Genomic DNA, 22,447 nt, shown 5'->3' on the forward strand with positions numbered 1-22,447 from the left:
ATTAAAAGAGATGCAGGTAAATGGGAAAAATAAAAAACTTTGCAATGAATTTCTTTGATAAAGGTTTTATTTCTAAGATATAGAGGAAACAGATTCAAATTTTTAAGAAAAATAGCTGAGACTTCTGGGTCATATGGGCAAACAAATATAGAAGACTAGACCTTTTCTCTGATCTCCATAACCTCTCTCTCTCTCTTTTTTTTGGGGGGGGGGGGGCACCTAGGCAGTGGGGTTAAATGACTTGCCCAGGGTCACACAACTAGTAAGTGTCAAGTGTCTGAAACTAGATTTGAACTCAGGTCCTCCTGACTCCAGGGCTGGTGCTCTATCCACTGTGCCACCTAGCTGCCCCTTCATTACCTCTCAAACCTCTCTAAAATGGAAATTATACATCAAAGATAAAGCAACTTCAGCTGTTTCCTTGGTATAAGATACCCAGAATTCAGAAGAAGGTGAAAAAAACCAAAACACCAATCTTAATGCCCACTCATACTGAAGTCATTTAGCACCTCTCCCCCACCTACTAGCAGCAAGGATGCACTAGAAGACTCAAAGACCTAACGTAGGTTTATAACAGACTCACCCCTACATCCTATATCCCCTTCATTCTTTCCATGGCTGTGGAGACTCCAGTTCCAAGCTGCAGAAGTTTGCCGGTGTCATAACGGAGAGCCAGCAGAGCTGCAGCAGGAACAGAAACCTGCTGGAGACTGCAGCATCGTACCACCAGTACTTCCAATAGCTCCAGGCTTCCAGTGCCGGGGCCCACAACCCCATAGCACCAACACAGCAAAGTTCTGAACTGCTGGTGCAAGGAAGGACTACCCCCTGGCACCAGTGTGGCAGCACTCTGAACTGCCAGTGCTGGGCCAGAGAACTGAGGAAAACAGGGAGCAGGATAGGACACCAGGGAAAAGGACGCAGGAGGTGGGTGAGGCAGAGAGTGTGGAGCACTTCACAAAGCCTGAGGGAGAGAGCACAGCATCCAGCTGAGGGCAATTATAACTGCACTTGGGACAAAGAACTAGGCTTGTGAACCATGAATTGCCCAGCATAAGAGGAAGCTGAAATGCTTTGAAATCCAGTCCCTAAGTAAACCACCATCAGAAGGGGATAGTCAGAAAGTAAATAAGGGAAAATCTGGGAGGGGGGGTCTGAAATTACCAAAGATTTCAGGAAGGAGAAAACTCAAAGACCTTGAACATAACCAGATAAATCAACAGGGAAATCATTAACAACAGAAGGAAATATGACCTTCAGGTATAGTAAATTCATTCAGGCATCTATGAATAAATATTGCAAACAAAGGAAGATGATCCAACACTTGATGAAACAGAGGATCCTGTGGAATGAGAGGAGAGCATAGAACCACAATATACTGTTTCTAAGTGGATCAAGGGAGAAATGAGAATTGTGAGAGCAGAATTTATGACCTACCTGCACAGCAAAAAATAATGGGCAAAATAGAAAAACTGGAATCTGAGATTGCAAGTCTCAACAAAGAATCAAAAGAAAACAATAGATTGGGAATGCAAATGCACAGAATTGAAGGACAACCTAGAAGAAGAGAATCAAAAAACATACTCTTTCATACCTTTAAATCAGAGACTCCATTAGTGGGCTTGTACCCCAAGGAAGCCATTGATAAGAAGAAAGTCCCTGTATACACCAAAATATGTATAGCAGCACTTTTTGTGATCACCAAGAATTGAAAACAAAGTAGATGTCCACCAGCTGGGTAATGGCTAAACAAAGTGTGGTACCTAAATGTGATGAAAAATTACTGTGTTATAAAAAATGATGCACAGTAACAGCAACATTGTGCAATGACTAACTTTGATAGACTTGGCTCTTCTCAGCAATGCAAGGATCTAAGATATCTCCAAAAGATTTATGATGGAAAATGCTGTCTACATCCAGAGAAAGAACTATGGAGTCTGAATGCAGTTGGAAGCATACTATTTGCTCTCTCTTTTTTTTTTTTTTGTTTCTTCTTTCTAATGGTTTCTCCCATTGGTTCTAATCCTTCTTTATAACATGACTTTACAACATGACTACAGTGAAAATATGTTCAATATGAATATATGCAGAACATATATCAGATTTCATGCTGTCTTAGGGAAGGGGAGGGAGGAGGAGAAAATTTAGAACTCAAAATCTTATGGAAGTGAATGTTAAAAACTAAAAATAAATTATGTATGTGATGAATATAGAGAAGTATGGAAATATGTATATGAACTTCTGCAGAGTGAAATAAGTAAAGAAAACAATATACTTAGTATATCCTCTTTCATTATTCTACTCTACTCCTTTTGCCCTTTCTTTTCTTTCCTCCTTTAAAGCCATCAGAAGAGAACAATTCATCCCTGAGACTTCTCTTTTTCGTATTTAACTCCCTAACTGCCCTTTGAAGACCTTACGGTTCAGGAGGAACATTTATTTCTTCTCCCTTTATTAGAATGTTAGTACTACAGCATCATATAATTCCTTTCAGTTGCTCAAATAAATTTACCTTTCTAGGTTTCTCTGGTCTTTCATGTTTATATTTCAAAGTTCCTATTGAGTTCTGGTATTTTCATCAGAAATACTTGCATAATGGGGATGTGGCACATCTCCACATGAAAGACACCAGGAAGAAGATGGCATCTCTCCATGTGGAGGAAGCTAGGGAGCTGCTTCTGAGAGACTCACAAAAACACATGAGGGAAGTACCTTGGAAGGACAAACTGTGCAACATGCATAGACATTCTGTGACTGGTTCTGATCAGCTATCATTGTGATAAAGAGGAGGCTCTTTGGCTGCAGAGCCATTCCAAAAAAGGCATCTCATTTTTTTTCTCTCATAATTTTTTCTAGGTACTTATATAGTCCTTATGGAAAATCCATTTTTTCTTGGAGTGTCTATTTCTAATTGTGGAGTTATTCTGTCCTCCTAGGTTGAATTTTTAGGTATCTCTGAATTTAACAATAATTTTTTTTATAACTGCCAATGTCTTTTTTAGTTTATTCATATCTCCCAACCTTAGTTCTTAAATTAAGACTTTGTGCCAGGGCAAGACTCCACCCTAAGTCTTGAGAGAGATGGTTAACTCTGTTTAGTCTTAACATGCAGTGACCTGAGTTCCTCTGCTGAGCTCTGCATCCCAGGGTTAGGCTCCCTTGTGTCTGTGAGGTTCAGAGTGCTTGATTTTCAGAGCTCTCTATGGTAATTCCACACAGGGTGCTAGGGACGTTGGAGCCCCTGGGCCAGAAGTGTCCTAATCCCAGCACTGAAGTACAGTACTAGTTGTTGGTGTTCTTGATGGCTTCCAATGTCCGTTCTGACTTCCCCTAAGTCTTTCCCATAGGAGCCTTCCCTTCATAAACTCCCTCCAGATACAGAGCCTTGAAGACTCTAGGCTGTCTGTCGCTGGGTTGCTTTTCTCAAGACTGCTGTCTGATTTGCCTGGGATGGCACTGACTTTTCTGTCAAGTCTCTTTTCCATTGTCACTGGGTTTCTAACTGATTTTTTTGTGCAGATCTGTCATGAATGAAGTTATTTACTGTATTTTCTAGTTGAATTTCTTGATGATTATTCAGTCTAGTGCAATTTTTAGGTTTCTGCTGGAGAAGATACTGTAGTACCTGGGCTTCCTGCCTCCATTCAGACAGCCAACTTCCCTGGTCCATCTTATTAGATGGGACATGATGTTACAATTTGTCAAAATTCAATTTAGTGTGAATTTAGCACCTGCTGTGAGCCAGGTCCTATGCTAGGTGTTGGGGCTACAAAGTTGGGGGGGGAGACAAAAAAAAATGAAACAGCCCCTTTTCTCAAGGACCTTCTATTCTCCAGGGTGGAAACAATGTGTACCTAGATAAGAAAACACAAAATGTATGCAAAGAACATAAAAAGCAATCAGAGGTAGGGCACTAACAACTGAGAGATCTAATCACAGAATTTGAGAGGTGGGAGCAGCTATCTAGTCCAGACCCATAACAAAAGGACTACCTGTTCCAATGTCTGGCTAATGGTCATCTCGCCTTTACTTGCAGACCCCCCCCAACCCAGGGGAACCTACTATCTCCTTAAGAAGCTTTTCCTGATAATCAAATCTAAATTTGCCTCCTTGCAGCTTTCACCCATCATTCCTGGCCCTGCCCTCTAGGACCAAGAAGAACAAATCTAATCCTTCTGACACATAATCTTTCAGATAATTAAAGACAGCTATCATATGCCTCCTGAGCTGCCTCTTCTCCAGGCTAAACATACCCTGTTCCTTCAGTTCTCATTGGACATAAAACTGAGGCCCTTTGTTACCCTGGTTTTCCTCCTGTGGACACTCTCTAACTTATCAATGTCCTTCCTAAATCATCATTTCCAAAATCAAACACAGTACCCCAGATGAGGCCTGATAGAAGCAGGGTACAGTTCCCCGTTCCTAGAAGCTGTGCCCCTCTTAATGTAGCCCAAGGTGACATGGGCTTTGTTAACTGCTATACCATGTGGTTCAGTTCTGTTGCTTATAATCTATTAAAGTTCCCCAGAGCCATACTTATACTTGTGTGACAAAGACCCCATAAAAAGGTCACAAGTTCCCTAATAGAAAAACCCTGGGGCAGCTAAGTGGCGCAGTGAATAGAGAACCAGCCCTGGAGTCAGGAGGACCAGAGTCTTTCTTATAGGAGCCTTCCCTTCATAAACTCAGGAGGTTCAAATCCGGTCTCAGACCAAACACTTGACGCTTACTAGCTGTGTGACCCTAGGCAAGTCACTTAACCCTAATTGCCTCAACAACAAAAAAAAAAGAAAAGAAAAAAAAAGAAAAAGAAAAAGAAAAAAAAAACTTAAAATGGAAACCAGACAAACTAAACACCCCTGAAACAGGTCTTCTCTTTAAAAAAATTAGACACCTTTCCCAGCTAACAAATAGATCTCTCTCTCTCTCAGTTCTTGTCCACATATACTGTCACCCTACATAGACTCTCCAGGAAGCACCAAAGTATGTCCTGATTGAGCGTTGGAATCAAGCCTGAGTTCCTGCACTTCAAATAGGGACTGCTCAGGACTGCTCAGGTTTAGGGAGTACACAGACTTTTCTAAGGAGGGGCAGCAGCAGTGTAGATGGAGGTTGAGGGGGTGGGGAGCAGGAATTGAAAAATTTCCCAAAGAAAAAGCTTTAAGGTATTAATCACAAAACAAATGTCATCTCAGTCTGCATTTACAGGTCCAACAGCCTTCTTGTCCTATTTACTCTGAAAATGTGTATCATCCATCTGGAGTGACTGCTCATTTTGGTGACTACTATACATGTACAGACCTGGAGATGGGGCAAGGCAAGGCCAGCTAGGTGGCACAGTGGATAGAGTGCCAGGCTTGGAATCAGGAAGACTCATCTTCCTGAGTTCAAATTTGGCCTCATACACTTAACAAGCTGTGTGACCTTGGGCAAGTCATTTAACCCTGTTTGCCTCAGTTTCCTTAGGTGTAAAATAAACTAGAGAAGGAAATGGCAAATCACTGTAGTATATTTGCAAAGAAATCCCCAAATGGGGTCATGAAGAGTCAGAAACAACTGAACAGAAAGGGTGAACCAGTGAGCAGGGCTGTACCTTCTCCCATCTATCCTTCATACTCTGGTCTGAATGTATTCCTCTCATTGTGTCATTCTTCTACTCAGAAACTCTCTCCATTGTCTACATTGGTGAAACAGAGTCAGAAAAGTTTGGCATAATGACTTCATTTGACACATAGACACTCCTGTAGGCTCTGAAAAGTGGTGTCACAATGAAAGGGGTCTGTTTTGGATCCAGAACATGATCCTCTCTTTTAGATTATAATTTGATGAGAACAAAATCGGTGTTATTTTTCACTTTTGTATCCCCTGAACCTAAAAAAAAGTCCTTAGCACATAGTAGGTGCTTATACACTACTGGTGCAAAATTTGTTAAATTAGCTATTTTCTCAATCTTCTTCATAAAGATATCAAATTATAATAACTCCTACCTCACAGGGTTATTGTGAGGACCAAACCAAGAGAATGTATCTACAACCCTTTGCAAACCTTAAAATACTATATAAATGTGAATTATTATAAAGTCACTATAATAAAAAATTGTCATAAAGTCTTCGGGCTTTTCCTATATTAACTAAAGCTTCTATTTCATGATTTTACAATAAATTTCTCCTTCTGTTCATAATTTCAGACTTTAGCCCTTTTGGAAGAAGAAGAAGATATAAATCAAATCACAGATTACTTCTCCTATGAACACTTCTATGTAATTTACTGTAAATTCTGGGAACTAGACAGTGATCATGACCTCTATATCAACCAAACTGATCTATCTAGGTATAATGACCAGGGTAAGTAGTTCTACTAATCATACCCGTATTGATCACATTTTAGTACATGTACTGCCAAATTAAGCACAGGATTATTGGTTCTCAAAATGAAGACTGTGGTTAGTAAAATCTTATACATTCTATTAGTTGGAACATCCATTTCTTCATGGAAAAATCTAATGAATTGGTTATTTTAGAATAGAAAATGTAACAGTTTAAAGAAGTGAGATTATTTTGTTCGTAGTTTATTTTTAATGTGCTGATTTTAGTGGGGGTTTTTTCATCACTGTCACTTTCCAATAATGCTCCTCCCTTGGTACCTCACCTTGTAATAGGGAAACGTTTAAGAAACAAACCTACCAGTCAAACATATCTAACAGCATAGGCAGCATTCTCCAACTGCGGTCTACCTCCTCTTTATTGAGAGGAGGGAATTATGCTTCATCAAACCTCTGGACCTGGTCATTGTGTTATCCAGAATTCTAGTGACATTTAGTGTTCTTTAAAATGTTTTCTTGATGGTTTTTAAAATATCATTGTTGCTCCTGGTATCCTGCCATCCCCTAGTAGAAACCTCCACTGTTACAAAAAAAAGTGTAATTGAGCAAAATAATCTTGAACAGTGGCCATGTCCGACAACACATGCTTCATTCCATACCTAGAGTCTATTACTTCTAGGAGAGAGGTGTTCCATCTTAAGTCCTCTAGAGTTAAGATTGATCATTGCTCTGAACAGAGGTCTGATATTTTAGTGTTGTTTTTTACTTCCCATCATTGTGCATATTATTCTCTTAGTGTTGCTTTCTTTGTTCTGTATTAGTTCATACATGTCTCTCCAAGGCTCTCTGAATTCCTCATATTTGTCATTACTTATGCCATAGTAACAAGCCATTACACATACTACAATTTGCTAAGCTATTCCATAATTCACGGTACCTATTTTGTTTTTATTTTTTTTTGTTCCTGTTTATATTAATATTGTGGTAGATATGGGAATATCTTCCCTTGTCTTTAATCTCCTCAGAGTATATGACCAGCAGAGAATGATGTTGAATCAAATGTCAAACATTTTGGTTACTCTTTCAGTGAGATTCCAAATTGTTTTCCAGAATGGTGTGACCAGTTTACAATTCTGCCAGCAGTACCTTCATGTGTCTATCTTCCCACAATTACTCTAATGTTGACGACTTATGTCTTTTATTATCTTTGCTAATTTGATGCTTTAGTGAAACCAGAGTGATTTTAATTTGCATTCATTTTATTATTAGTGATTTGCAGCATTTTTTTCATGTTTGTTGCCAGTTTACATTTCTTCTTTTGAAAATTGTTTATAATAACTTACACAGTAACAGCAATATTGTAAAGATAATCAACTGTGAAAGACTTGGTAACTCTGATCAATACAATGATCCATCACAATTCCCGCCTCATCATGAAAAATGCTATCTACATCCACACGGAGCACTGATCCACTCAAAATATAGATTAAAGCACTTTTTTTCTTTCTTTTTTTTTGTTGTTTTTGTTTCGTTTTGTTTTTCCAGAACATGGTTAATGCAGAAATTAGTTTTGCATATCTTCATATTTGTAATGAGTTTTATCTTGCTTTCTCAGTAGATGGCAGAGGGAATAGGGAGGGGAGAAATCAGTAAATGAAAAGAAAAGAAAAAAGAAAAAAATGAAAATTGTTCATAGCTGTTGACCACTTATCCATTGAAAGAATGGCATTTGGTCTTGGGTCAATTCCTTCTATATTTTAGATTTCTTTTTTCCCCTTGATGGTTTCTCTTCTTATTCTAACTATACTGATTTTATGTGTGCGAAAACTATTAATCTTTTGTAATTGAAATGGACTATTTTATCTTTTACAATCCCGTCAAATCCTTACTTAGTTAAAAAAATCTATCTCTAACCATAGATCTTATTCCACCTCTCATTTTTTATGGTATCTTTTATCTAAGTGGGGGTTATTATCATTATCAAATAGTGTAAATTTATGGCCTAAATCTATTTCCTGCCAAACTGCTTTGAAGTCTTCTTAGCAGTTCTACCCCCGCCTTCCCTAGTAGTTTATATATTTCAGTTTACCAAACACTGAACTATACTCTATTGAACTGTTTCTCATTAGGAAATAAGTGAATAGAAACTTAAATTAGACTCTTCTGTCTAACTGGCCACAGAACATCCTTTACATTTCATCTAGTTATACTGATATGTACCCAAGCTATCTTGTTAAACAAAATTATAAAGCCATAGTCATCAAAACTAGTTCACACTGAAGTATGAACTTGTAGATCATTGGAACAAACTAGTTAATCAAGAAACAGAAACAATCAAAACAATAGCCCAATTTTTGGTAGATTACATTATAAATTACTAGGACACAGGACAAGAACTGTTGTGTAAATTCAAAAACAATTGGGCAGAAATTTGTTTTAGGCCACCAGCTTAAACCTTATTCCAGTGCAAAACATTTCCATGTTACCCATAATACAAAAGAAAATGCAGACCCAAAAAAGACCAAGACATAATAAAGTAAAAAAGTATGCCAGTCTGCATTCAGATACCATCAGTTCTTTCTCTAGAAGCGTATAGCATTTTTTATCATAAGTGCTTCAGAATTGTCTTGGATCATTGTATTGCTGAGAATAGCTAAGTCATTCACAGTTGATTGTCATAAAATATTTCTGTTACTATACACAGTGTTCTCCTTGTTCTGCTCATTTCACTTTGTATCAGTTCATATAAGTCTTCTCAGGTTTTTCTGAAAGCATCCTGCTTTCTTATAGCACAGTAGTATTCCATCACATTTACCACCACTTCTTCAGTCATTCTGCAATTGATGTGCATCCTCTCAATTTCCAATTTTTTGCCACCACAAAAAGAGCTGCTTTGTATATATAGGTCCTTTTTCTTTTTTAAAAAATCTCTTTGGGATACAGACATAGTAGTGCTGTTGCTGGGTCAAAGAGCGTGAACAGTTTTATAGCCCTTTGGCCATAGTTCCAAATCGCTCTCCAGAATGGTTCACGACCCCACTAATAGTGCATTAGTGTTTCTGCATCTCCTCTAACATTTGTCATTTTCCTTTTCTGTCATATTAGCCAATCTGATAGGTATGAGATGGTACTTCAGAGTTGTTTTAATTTGCATTTCACTAATCAGTAGTGATTTAGAGCATTTTTTTGTATCACCATAGATAGCTTTCATTTCTTCTTCTGAAACTGCCTGTTCATATACTTTGATCATCTATCAATTGGGGAATGACGCATGTTCTTATAAATTTGGCTCCATTCTCTATGTATTTCAGAAATGAGGTCTTTATCCAAGAAATTTGCCATAAAGATTTTTTTTCCTAGTTTTGTGCTTCCCTTCTAATCTTGGTTGCATTGGGTTTTTTGGTGCAAAAACTTTTTTTAATTTGATATAATCAAGTTATCCATTTTATATCCTGTAATGCCCTCTGTCTCTTTTTTGGTCATAAATTCTTCCCTTATCCATCCCATAACAAGTAGGATCCTAACAAATAATTTCATCACTAATATGTTTATGATAGTTATGTCTAAATCACGTACCCATTTTGACCTTATCTCAGTATATGGTATGACATGTTGGTCTATACCTTGTAATTGTGTCCTTTTTTTTTTTTATTTTATTTCAGTTGTATCTAACTCTTCGTGACCCTATTTGGGGTTTTGTTGGCAAAGATACTAAAGTGATTTGCCATTTCCTTCTCCAGTTCATTTGACAGATGAGGCAACTGAGGCAAACAGGGTTAAGTGACTTGCCCAGGGTCACACAACTAGTAAGTGTCTGAGGCCATATTTGAACTCAGGTTTTCCTGACTTCAGGCCTGTGTCACCTAGATGCCTATACCTTGTTCAGTTATTTCAATCGTGTCTGACTCGTCATGACCCCATTTCGGGTTTTTTTGGCAAAGATACTGGAGTAGTTTGCTATTTCCTTCTCCAACTCATTTTACACATGAGGAAACTGCCTATAACTAGTGTCTGCCAAACTGCTTTATAGTTTTCCCAGCAGTTTTTATCAAATAAGGATTTCTTGTCCCAAAGACAAGTGTTTGTCAAACACTAGATCACTATAGTCATTTATTACTGTGTATTGTGTGCCTAATCTATTCCACTAATCTACCACTCTGTTTCTTAGTCAGTACCAGATTAATCTGTTTTGATGATTACTGCCTTATAATATATTTTGAGGTCTGGTATAGCTAGGCTATTTTCCTTCACATTTATTGATTCCCTTGATAATACCTTTTGTTCTTCAAATTGAATTTTGTTGTTATTTTTCCTAACTCTATAATTTTTCAGTAGTTTGATTGCTGTGGCACTGAATAAATAAATCAATTTAGATAGGATTGTCATTTTTATTATATTGGCTCAACCTGCCCAAGATCAATTAATATTTTTCCACTTGTTTAGATCTTACTTTATTTGTGTGAAAAGTATTTTGTAATTGTGTTCATATAATACCTGGGTTTGTCTTGGCTGGTAGACTTCCAAGTATTTTATATTGTTTATAGTTATTTTAAATGAAATTTCTCTATCTCTTCCTGCTGGACTTTGTTGGTAACATATAGAAATGCTAATGATTTATATGGGTTTGTTTTATATCCTGCAACTTTGCTGAAGTTGTTAATTATTTCAACTAGCTTTTTAGTTGATTCTCTAGGATTTTCTAAGTATACCATCATCATTTGCAAAGAGTGATAGTTTTGTTTCCTCATTGGGTATTCTAATACTTTCAATTTCTTTTTCTTGTCTTATTTTTATAGTTTTCATTTCTAGAACAATATTAAATAATAGTGGTGATAATGGGCATCCTTGCTTCATCCCTGTTCTTATTGGAAAGGCCTCTAACTTATCCTCATTACAGATAATGCTTGCTGATGGTTTTAGATAGATACTACTTACCATTTAAAGGAAAGCTCCATTTATTCCTGTGGTTTCTAGTGTTTTTAATAGGAATAACTGTTGTATTTTGCCAAAAGCTTTTTCACCATCTGTTGAGATAATCATATGATTTTTATTGTTTTTGTTATTGTTATGTTCATTTACACTGATAGTTTTCCTAGTATTGAATCAACCCTGCTTTCCTGGGATAAATCCCACCTGGTCATAGTGTATGATCTTTGTGACATATTGCTGTAATCTCCTTGCTAATATTTTATTTAAAAATTTTGCATCAGTATTCATTAGTGAAATTGGTCTATGATTTTCTTTCTCTGTTTTTGCTCTTCATGGTTTACGTATCAGTGCCACTTGTCTTGTAAAAGGAATTTGGTAGGACTTCTTCTTTGCCTGTTTTTCCAAGTAGTTTACATAGTATTAAACTACTTGGAAAAACAGGCAAAGAATACTATATAGTATTAGAATTAATTTTTCTTTAAATGTTTGGTAAAATTCACTTGGGAATCCATCTGGTCCTGGGGATTTTTTCTTAGGGAGCTCACTAATGGCTTGTTCAATTTCTTTTTCTAAGACAGGGTTATTCAAGTATTCTGTTTCCTCTTCTGTTAGTCTGGGAAATTTATATTTTTGTAGATATTCATCTATTTGACTTATATTGTCAGATTTCTTGATATACAGTTGGGCAAAATAGCTCTTAATACTCGCTTTAATTTCACCTTCATTGATGAATTCACCCTTTTTATTTTTGATACTAACAATTTCATTTTCTTCCTTTTTTAACTAAATCAACCAATGGTTTATCTATTTTATTGGGTTGTTGGTTTTGGTTTTGTGTGTGTGTGTGTGTGTGTGTGTGTGTGTGTTTTGTTTTGTTTTGTTCTGTTATTTCATAAAACCAGTGCCTTGTTTTATTTATTAGTTCAGTGGTTTTCTTACTTTCAATTTTATTAATCAGTCTTTTGATTTTCAGGATTCCCAATTTGGTGTATAATTTGGGATTTTTAATTTGTTCTTTTTCTAATTTTTTAATTGAAAGCTCAGCTCACTAATCTGATCTTTCTCTATTTTATTGATGTAAGCTAATAGAGATAGAAAATTTCCCTAAGTACTACTGTGACTGCATCCCATAAATTTTAGTATGTTGTCTCATTGTTGTTACTCTCTTTAATGAAATTATTCTTTCTACAACTTATTCTTTGGCCTGCTCGTTCTTTAGGATTAGATGATTTAGTTTCCAATTAATTTTCAGTTTATGTTTGCATAGGCCTTCATTGAATATAGTTTTTATTGCATTATGATCTGAAAATGAGGCATTTAATATTTCTGCTTTTCTGCATTTGGTTGTGAGGTTTTTATGTCATAAAACATGGTCAGTTTTTGTGAATGTGCCATGTACAGCTGAGAAAAAGGTATACTCCTTTCTATTTCCATTCAGTTTTTTCCAGAATTCTATTATATTTAACTTTTCTAAAATTTTATTCATCTCCTTAACATCTTATGTATCTTATGGTTAGATTTATCTAGTTCTGAAAGAGGAAAGTTGAGTTCCAATAGTATGGTTTTATGGTCTATTTCCTCTGGTAACTCATTTAACTTTTTCTTTAAGAAATTGGATGTTTTGCCATTTGGTGAATATATGTTTAGTATTGGTATTATTTAATTGTTTCAGGTACTTTTTCCCTGCTTATCTCTTTTAATTTAGTCTGTTTTTTGCTGTTGCTTTGTCTGAGATCATGATTGCTATCTCTGCTCTTTTTACCTCAGCTGAAGCATAATGGATTCTGCTCCAGGCCCTCATTTTTATTCTGTGCATGTTCCTTTGTTTCAGGTGTGTTTGTTGTAAGCAACATATTGTAGAATTCTGTTTTTTTTAATCCATTCTACTATTTGCTTCCATTTTATGGGTGAGTTCATCTCATTCACATTCACAGTTAGGATTATTAACTGTGTGTTACCCTCCGTCCTATTTTTCTCCCTGTTTATCCTTCTCTCATTTTTTACCCTGCCCCCCTTCAAGTCTGTTTTCCTTCTGACCATTGCCTTCCTTAACCCACCCTCCTTTCTATCAGCCCTCCTCCTTTTCTTCTTCTTCTCCTCCCCTCCTATTTTCCTGTAATGATAGTGTAAGACAGATTTCTATACCCAATTGAGTGTGTATGTTATTTCCTGTTTAAGTCAATGCTAATGAGAGTAAGATTCAGGCATTGCCCACAAACACCAACCATCTTCCTCTTTATTGTAAAAGCTCTTCCTCTTACACCCCTTTTATGTAAAATAATTTCCCCATTCTTCCTCTCCTTTCCTTCGTCTTCCAGTACATCCCTCTTTCTTACCCCTTCATTTTATTTTTTTGTTTTTGTTTTTGTTTTGTTATTGTTTGCTAGGCAATTGGGTCAAGTGACTTGCCCAGGGTCACACAGCTAGTAAGTGTCAAGTGTCTGAGGCTCAATTTGAACTAAGGTCCTCCTGAGTCCAGGGCCAGTGCTCTGTACACTGTGCCACCTAGCTGCCCCCTAATTTTATTTTTTAAATCATCCCATCATAGTCATCTCACACCTGTGCCTCTGTGCTATGTATACTTCTTCTAACTGCCCTAATAAGGATAAAGTTCCTAGATGTTACAAGTATCATCTTCCCATATAGGAATGTAAACAGTTTAACCTTACTTATTCCCTTATTTCTCTTTCATATTTAACTTTTTTATGCTTCTCTTGAGTCTTGTATTTCAAAGTCAGATTTTCTATTCAACTCTAGTCTTTTCATCAGGAATGCTTAAAAATTCTCTATTTCATTAAATATGCATTTTTCCCACTGAAAGATTGTACCCAGTTTTGCTGGATTCTTTGTTGTAATCTTAGCTCCTTTGCCTTCTAGAATAACATTCCAAACCCTCTGATTCTTTAATGTGGAAGCTGCTAAATCTTGTATGATCCTGATTCTGGCTCCACAATATTTGAATTGTTTCTTTCTAGCTGTTTGTAGTATTTTCTTCTTGCCCTGGGAGCCCTGGAATTTGGCTTATAATATTCCTGAGAGTTTTCATTTTGGGATCTCTTTTAGGAGGTGATCAGTGAATTCTTTCAATTTTTATTTTACCTTCTGGTTCTAGGATATTGAGGCAGTTTTCCTTAAAAGATGCTGTCTAGGCTCTTTTTTTGATTATGGCTTTCAGGTAGTACAATAATTCTTAAATTATCTCTTCTCAATCTGTTTTCCAGGTCAATTGTTTTTCCAATGAAATATCTCACATTTTCTTCTATTTTTTCATTCTTTTGATTTTGTTGACCATTTGACTCTTAGTCCCTTAGTTAAACCACCTAACACTTAGTTCCCTCTTCTGTACAAGAAGGATAATAATAGCACCTATCTCACAAGGTCATTGATATGAAATGTAGTAGCATAAATATAAAGCACTTTGCAAAACTTAAAGCATTATATAAATGTCAGCTCTCATAATCATAGTCATCATCATTATTATTAATTTCACTCCCATCATCATCTTCATCATCATCATTGTTATTGTTATCAGTTTCACTCCCTTTTTCACAGAGCCCATTAGGGAGCCAGCTGCATAGTGAATTCAGTTTTGTGGGGCCAAGTATGCAAAACTACCCACTTTAGCTATCTAAAAAGAGACAAAAGGCCACTAACTGGTTCAGCCTACTTTTCAAGGGCAAAGGCTCTGTAAGATTTCCAAGTTGATTTTACTCTGCACCTGACAAAAACCTACATTTTCCCCATTAGACCACACCCTCATTAACAGTTCTTCTAATGATTCATTAACTTGCTCTAAACTTCTACAACCTTTCAAGTTCTTTGGTGGTAAAGGCCTTCTACTTGGCTCCTCCTCAGAATGTAGCATCCCTAGAGGTACTAGCGAGGTACCTCAGAGGCTCTCTTCCCATTGGCTCTGCTTCCATACCTCATCTTCACTTGCTTCATTCTCTTCCCTTATAGCCGTAATCCTAATAGGGTTTATTTTGTTCTTCAGGGAAACCTCTGGGTCAGAGTTCCTGCTTCCCAACTATAGTGTGTATATGTCATTATATGTATTATCAGTACCTATTCCTGTAAACTTTGCCCTTTTCACTTGTGCTGTTACTAGATTCAAGGCACAAGCTTTAAAAATCAAATCATTTACCTCTAGGCCATGGGAGGACGATTTATTTTATTTTCCTTACAATGGCAAATATTAAAACCATTAATAAGATTTAAAAATTATTTATAAGTTTTGCCATTTTTTTTACTTTCCCTCTTAGTCTCCTTAAGCATCCATCAAGCTACAGGATAAATGAGACTTGGCATCCTATACCACTAAGAGGGTTCTCTTCATATCCCTAACAAGGCTCCAGTCACAGGATTCTTCTAGGATCCTCTATCTGACTGTCCAGTGAACCATGGCTGCCTTTCTTCCTCACAACCTTCCTCCCACATTAACAGTGAATTTAACCACAAAATCTTTGTAAATAAAAACACCAAATATTCAGGGCTGGGCAGTGAAGTGCTTCAGGCTGGAAATTAGAATGTAAGGAGGGACTCTCGGACCCTAGCTTTTAGAGTTCTATGGCACAGCAAACTGATTGCCAGTCCTGGAATGAGGAAGACCTGAGTTCAAATCCAGCCTCAGACACTTAATAGCTGTGTGACCCTAAGCAAGTCACTTAACCCTGTTGGCCTCAGTTTCCTCATCTATTAAATGAGCTAGAGAAGGAAATGGCAAACCATTCTTGTATCCTTGTCAAGAAAACCCCAAATGGGGTCACAGAGAGTGAAACACTACTGAAACAACTAAACAAAAACAAAATAACTTGCCTTTCCAGCTGCAGCAGACATATTTTCTGCAATGTACTCCAACAACTTTCATCCAAAAAAATGCATATTGTCTGTGTTCCTTACTCACAGAAACTTCCTCTCCATGGAGTCTCCCTGCCTGTGCCTCTGACCTTCATGCTTAGAATACATTCCCTTCTTACCTCTACTTCATTGAGTACTTCTCTTCCTTTAAAGATGCAACACTGTATTTTGCATGAAGCCTTTCCTAATCCCTGTGATCACTAGTGTCCTCCCTCCCAAACTACCTTGTTTTTAACTGCTTCGTATATGTTTATTAAATTTATATTTCTGCTGAATATGTTTATGTGTACTTACTGTCTCCCCTCATTAGAATGTAAACTCATTGCAACCACAGATTATTTCATTCTTTGTACTTTAGCTCAATGCCTGCCTCATAGTAAGTTCTTAATACATTTTGATTGATTGATAGGCTGGAACTTTTATTCTTCAAGAGGCAAAGAAGACAAACCAGTAATTCAAACCCTACTGCCCCAATCAACCAAAACCCAAGGACAATCTCCTTTCCTCCAGTTAAGTTGATATGCCTACCACATATGGCTGAGAGGATAGTTCTTAACCAAGGGAGGGACAGAGAAGATCATAAAAGACAAAAGAGCTAATTTTGGTTACATAAAATCAAAAGGCTTTTGCACCAATAAAATTAATGAATGTAGAATGAAAGGAGAATTGTAGGATGAAAGAAACATTTATATCAGTCATTGTTGTTAAACCTGACACTTCATGATATATAGGGAACTGACACAATGCATGACATCAAGAGTCATTCTCTCATAGATAAGTGGTCAAAGGATCTTAACAAATAGATTTCAAAAAATTATAAACTACACATGGCCATTTGGAAACGTTACAAATCACTCATAGTCAAAGAAATGATTGGTTAATTTTGCCTTATAACATGCAATTTGGCAAAGTTGAGCAAAATTGGTCAATGTTAAAGGGGCTGTGGGAAGACAAGTACACTAAAACACTATTGGGGGGATTGTGAATTGGTCTATAACTATTCATAAATTTGGATTTATGCAAAAAAAATGAGGGGGCTAACCGCCTCCATACCTCTCAACCAGTGATCCCGCTACTGGACATGTACCAAGTAGTGAACCGGAGCCAGCTTGTACTAGCTCAAGATGGCCAATTGTTAATTTTTAGTGTGAGCATTTGTACCCCCGAAGTCAGCAAACTGCAAAAATCAGGGCTTGGTTTATTGTTTTCTCAGTTTTTAGGCTAAAGAAAGTAATGGAGAAAATGTTAATGATGCAGATTAAACTTAAAAGTGCATTCTGATGGGTACTTTTATTCTCCACAAAGCCGATCGTTAAACATTTATAAGCACATCCCTGCATCTACCCCAAGGTAATCAAAGCCAGAAACAAAGATCCAATATACGCCAAACTATTTGCAAACTCTTTGTGGTAGGGGAGTAAACATGTAAACAAACCAAGTGTCTCTTGATTCAGGACTTGTGGGAAAAAATTCTATAATATGTTAATATGATGTAATAGTGATTTGCAGTTTAAAAATTATAAATATGAGGAATTTAGAGAAACATGGGAAAATTTGTATAAGCTGATGCAGAATAAAATAAGTAAAACAAAACAAAAAAAAAACACAGCTTGTTCAGCCATTCCCCAATCGATGGGCATCCCCTCAATTTCCAGTTCTTTGCCACCACAAATAGAGCTGCTGTAAATGTTTTAGAACATATAGGTTCTTTTCCTTTTTCCCTGGTCACCTTGGGAAACAAACCTAATAGTGGTATTGCTGGGTCAAAGGGTATGCACAGTTTAATAACTCTTTGGGCATAATTCCACCTTGCTCTTCAAAATGGTTGGATCAATTCACAGTCCCACCTACACTGTATTGGTGTCCCAATTTTTCTACATCCCCTCCAATATGTCATTTTCCTCTTCTGTCATTTTAGCCAATCTCATAGGTATGAGATAATATCTCAAAGTTGTTTTAATTTGCATTTCTCTAATTCAGTAATGATTTAAAGTATTTTTTCATATGACTCTTTGTGTATATATATATATATATATATATATATATATATATATATACACACATGTATCTTTGATTTCTTCATTAAAAAACTGCCTGTTTATATCCTTTGACCATTTATCAATTGGGGAATGACTCATATTCTTATAAATTTGACAGAGTTCTCTATATGTTTAAAATATGAGACCTTTATTCGAGAAACTGTCTATAATTTTTTTCTCCATTTTCTGCTTTCTTTCTAATCTTGGCTACATTGGTTTTATTTGTACAAAACCATTTTAATATAATCAAAGCTATCCATTTTATATCTCACAATGCTCTCTATCTCTTTTTTATTCATAAATTCTTCTCTTATTCCTAAGTCTGATAGGTAATATGTTCCATATTCTTCTAATTTGCTTATGATATCTCTCTTTATAGCTAGATCTAGATTTCACCTTATCCTGGTAAATAATGTGAGATATTGATCTATACTCAATTTCTGCCAGATTGCTTTCTAGTTTTCCCAACAATTTTTACCAGACCGTGAATTATTATCCCAGAAGCTTTAATCTTTAACTTTGTCAGACACAAGGTCACTATAATCACTTACTACTCTGTCTTGTATGTCTCCTCTTGTATGTCTACTTCTACTGATCCACTTTTCTATTTCTTAGCCAGTACCAGATAGTTTTGATAATTACCACTTTTTAATGTAGTTTAAGAGCTGGTACTGCTAAACCTCCTTCCTTTACATTTTTTTTATTAATTCCTTTGAATTCTAGCTCAATAAAATACTTTTTGGTAGTTTAATTGGAATGACATTAAATAAGAGCATTAGTTGAGGCAGAATTGTCATTTTTGTTATATTCCATATGCTTTTAAATGTCTGTCCAAGGACCCCTTCTACAAATTCCTGCCCAAGTTTAATTCTTGGAAAATAATATTTCTGATGTGTGCTTTCTCTTGTTAAAGAGCAAAAATTAAGTCACAGACATCTTTCCCTTAGCAATCAAAAAACCTAGAATCAAATTTATTGTGCATGTATTGCCAATCTACTCAGTTATGAAACCTGAACACATCTATTTCTTCTTTCTTTAGATGGCCTCCTGTTTTGTCTTTAAATACATTAAGTTGTATTGTTTTAATATTATATCAAGATCTTTTGGAAATAGATAGGGTGAAAATCCTGCATAAATATACTGTGTATTGTCTCTTTTTTTTTTTTTACTCATTCATGATGAGTGATATTTCAAGAAAGAACTTTCATGAAAGATATTTCATGCTAAAGAATGAAAAAATACCATTCTTTTTACCAATGGGTTCATAATTACTAGGTGCCAGAGTTAATAATTAGCTATGTTAGACAAGGTCCTTTGTGTGTTCCTCAACATAAATATTGGTATATATCCCAATATTACTGCAGTCATAATACACACATGCCTGCCTTCTTCAGTCTGCCCAGTTTTCCATGATGATGTTTTGATCCTTAAATAACGATCTTTGATTAGGAGTTTGAGTTGTAAGAGAATGGGCTTGTAGGTCTAATCGTGTTCTCATTAAAGATGGTTGTTAGGGTTTAACTTGAAGCCTTTACCAATAACAGAGAAGTGTTACAGTTTGTCTACGATGCTTTCACAATCTACAATTCTGCAGCAAGATGAAAATAGATTTATGAAAGTGTGGATCATAAAAAATATGTTTCTGTTTCTGTTCTTCAATCATTTTCAGCATCATCAAATAGGATTATTGAAAGAATATTTTCCGGAGCAGTGACAAGGTAAGAAAATAACCTCAGGGATTTTATTAAGCACTTTTTACAAATTCTTGTTGATTGAATTTGGGAAAGAATAATGTGGCAACAGTCAGAACAGTAACAGCCATTCAATATCCATAGTGCCATGTTGTGAGGAAAAGTATCCTACTTCTTTTCTCATCGATATTTTCGAAGATAAAATATTGGACTACATTTCTTTAGATTTCTTTAAATATGTTAAGCAATAAATAAAAGTTTATAGGGAAATTTTCATTATTCTTAATGTTGAGTCTGTTTGCTCCCCATATTTCCTTCCCCGCCTAACTTACTCTATCTATTCTACATCTGAAATTAAAGAATTTTAAATTTTACTAAAGAAAAAGCATCACTTAAATAGTAAACTGCTAATAATGGAGCAAGGACCTCGTTATAACAGGTCCATAACTATGGCTCAATTCGTGTCCAAAAATATTTATCATAAATACCTAATGAAAACAGGTATCATATAATTTGTTTCAGTTCTATCCAGGGTTCAATCAGTCAACAGTTGACAAGCATTTATTAAGTGTCTACTCTGTGCCAGACACCATACTGGGAATACAAAGTTGAAACAGTCCCTACCCTCAAGCTGACATTTTATGAGAGAGTAATGTAGGGGAGAAACAACATATACACGTAACACAATATAGAAACTATGTTCAAAATAAAAACAAGATTATTTGTTGAAGGAATGGACTTAAACCTGGAGAAATCAGGAAAGGCTTCACATAGAAGGTGAGCTTAGCTTTTAAGGAAACTAGATTTCTAAGAGGTAGAGGTGACAAGGAAGCACTTTCTATGACAAGGCATGCAGTTGGGAGATGTTGTGCCATGTGTGAAAAACAAAAACTACACATAAAATTATGTGATATGGATAAAACTAGAAAAGTAGATTAGGTCAAATTATGATTTCAAATGCCAAAAAGAAGAATTTATAACTGAGGTCATAGAGATTTGTTGTTGTTCAGTCATTTTCTGTTGTATCTGATGCTTCATGACCCCTTTTGGGGTTATCTTGGAAAAGATATTGGAATGGTTTGCCATTTCCTTCTCCAGCTCATTTTACAGATGAGCAAACTGAGGCAAACAGAGTTAAATAACTGTCCCAGGGTCACACAGCTAGTAAAAGTCTGAAGGCAGATTTGAACTCAGGAAGACAAGTCTTCCTTACTCCAGGCCCAGCACTCTATCAACTGCGCCACCCAGTTCCCCTCGTTCCTTCCTGAACTACTTTATATTTAATCATTTTGTATATATTTCTGTTTAACTTTATATTTAGGCTATATTTTTTCAGTCAGTAAACAAGATTTTATTAAGCACCTACTATATACCAGACATTGTACTAGGAACTGGAAATATAAAGACTATAATAAAATAGTCCCTGCCTTCAAGAAGCTTCCATTCTGGGCTGTATATATTTTTATAAACATTTATTGTCTCTCCCATTAGAATGTAGATGTACTAAGGAGTACATCTACATTCTAATGGGAGAGACAGTATTTTATGTTTAATAAAATAATGTTTATTTGCACTTATATCCCCAATGCCTAGCACAGTACTGGATGCATAGTGAGTACTTAAAAGATACTTGTTGATTTACAGAAACTAGGCCTGCATATGTAGACTTAGCAATCTTTAGCATAAAGATGAGAATTAAACCCATGTAAGTTGATGAGGTCACTGTTAGTTTAGAGAATGAAGGAAAAAGGGTACACAGTTGAGGTTTATGATCTGAATGATCATCCATCAGAGATCAAGGAGTGAATGGATAGGAATAAGGAAAAGAGAGAGTATTGCCACAAAGAGCCATGGAAGAGAGAGCATCCAGCAGAGCTCTGCTCTGCACAAAAATGAGAGTAGCTCATCTGAAAGGGGCCATCAAAAGAAGTGTTACTCCTTATTGTACTTATTTTCTCTTTTTAGTTATCTTGGTGGCTTTTGTTATCAACCTACTCTTAAATGTGCTTTTCTTTTTTGAAACTCTAGAACCATTGCTCTTAACCTTCACAACCTCAGAAGGACATGAGAGTCTGGTTAACTACAGTGGGCTAATCTTCCCTTTGGAATATTTAAAGAGCTACAGTTATGGTCAGCCTCTTTCTAAGCCAATTCACTATAGTCTTTTCCATAGATGATCTTTATTAACAAGGAGCACTAGGTAAGAAAGTATGAAGGGATAAGTACTGACCCAGCCCCATTACTCAAATTCAATTTTAAAAAAATTTTATTTACAGAATCAGAGTTAAAAGCTATTGCAGAGTCCATTTTCCCACCTATACCTGACCAAGATGGATGACAAATGGCCATCCAGCCTCCACTTGAAATCTCCAGTGAGAGTGAACCAAATTGTTTGAGGTAGCCCCTTCTTATATGGACGGCCTTGTTAAATATCCTTGTAACCCATGGCCCAGGACCCCCAAGACTGCACTTATATGGACTAGTTCCAATCTTAGGGGCCCACTCCAAAGTCATTTTCTTTCTTTGTACTAGCATTCAAGGTACCAAATGCATATTGAGTTAAGCAGCCTTTATTTCACCCCATAGAAAATGCAAAAGAAAGAGAGGAA

The 22,447-nt window shown here is 36.1% G+C and overlaps 1 protein-coding gene across 1 annotated transcript in view; it reads left to right on the top strand.

Annotated features, from left to right (window-relative positions):
* Positions 1–22,447, top strand: part of PPP2R3A (protein phosphatase 2 regulatory subunit B''alpha) — a 190,248-nt gene that overhangs the window by 143,513 nt on the left and 24,288 nt on the right. The window contains exons 8-9 of the mRNA XM_027845207.1: positions 6,188–6,344; positions 19,817–19,865. Of these exons, the coding sequence (XP_027701008.1) occupies positions 6,188–6,344; positions 19,817–19,865 (206 nt within the window). The remainder of the gene's footprint in view (positions 1–6,187; positions 6,345–19,816; positions 19,866–22,447) is intronic.

Source organism: Vombatus ursinus, unplaced genomic scaffold (genome assembly GCF_900497805.2).
Source record: "Vombatus ursinus unplaced genomic scaffold, bare-nosed wombat genome assembly UNPS02014959.1, whole genome shotgun sequence".
NCBI lineage: Eukaryota > Metazoa > Chordata > Mammalia > Diprotodontia > Vombatidae > Vombatus > Vombatus ursinus.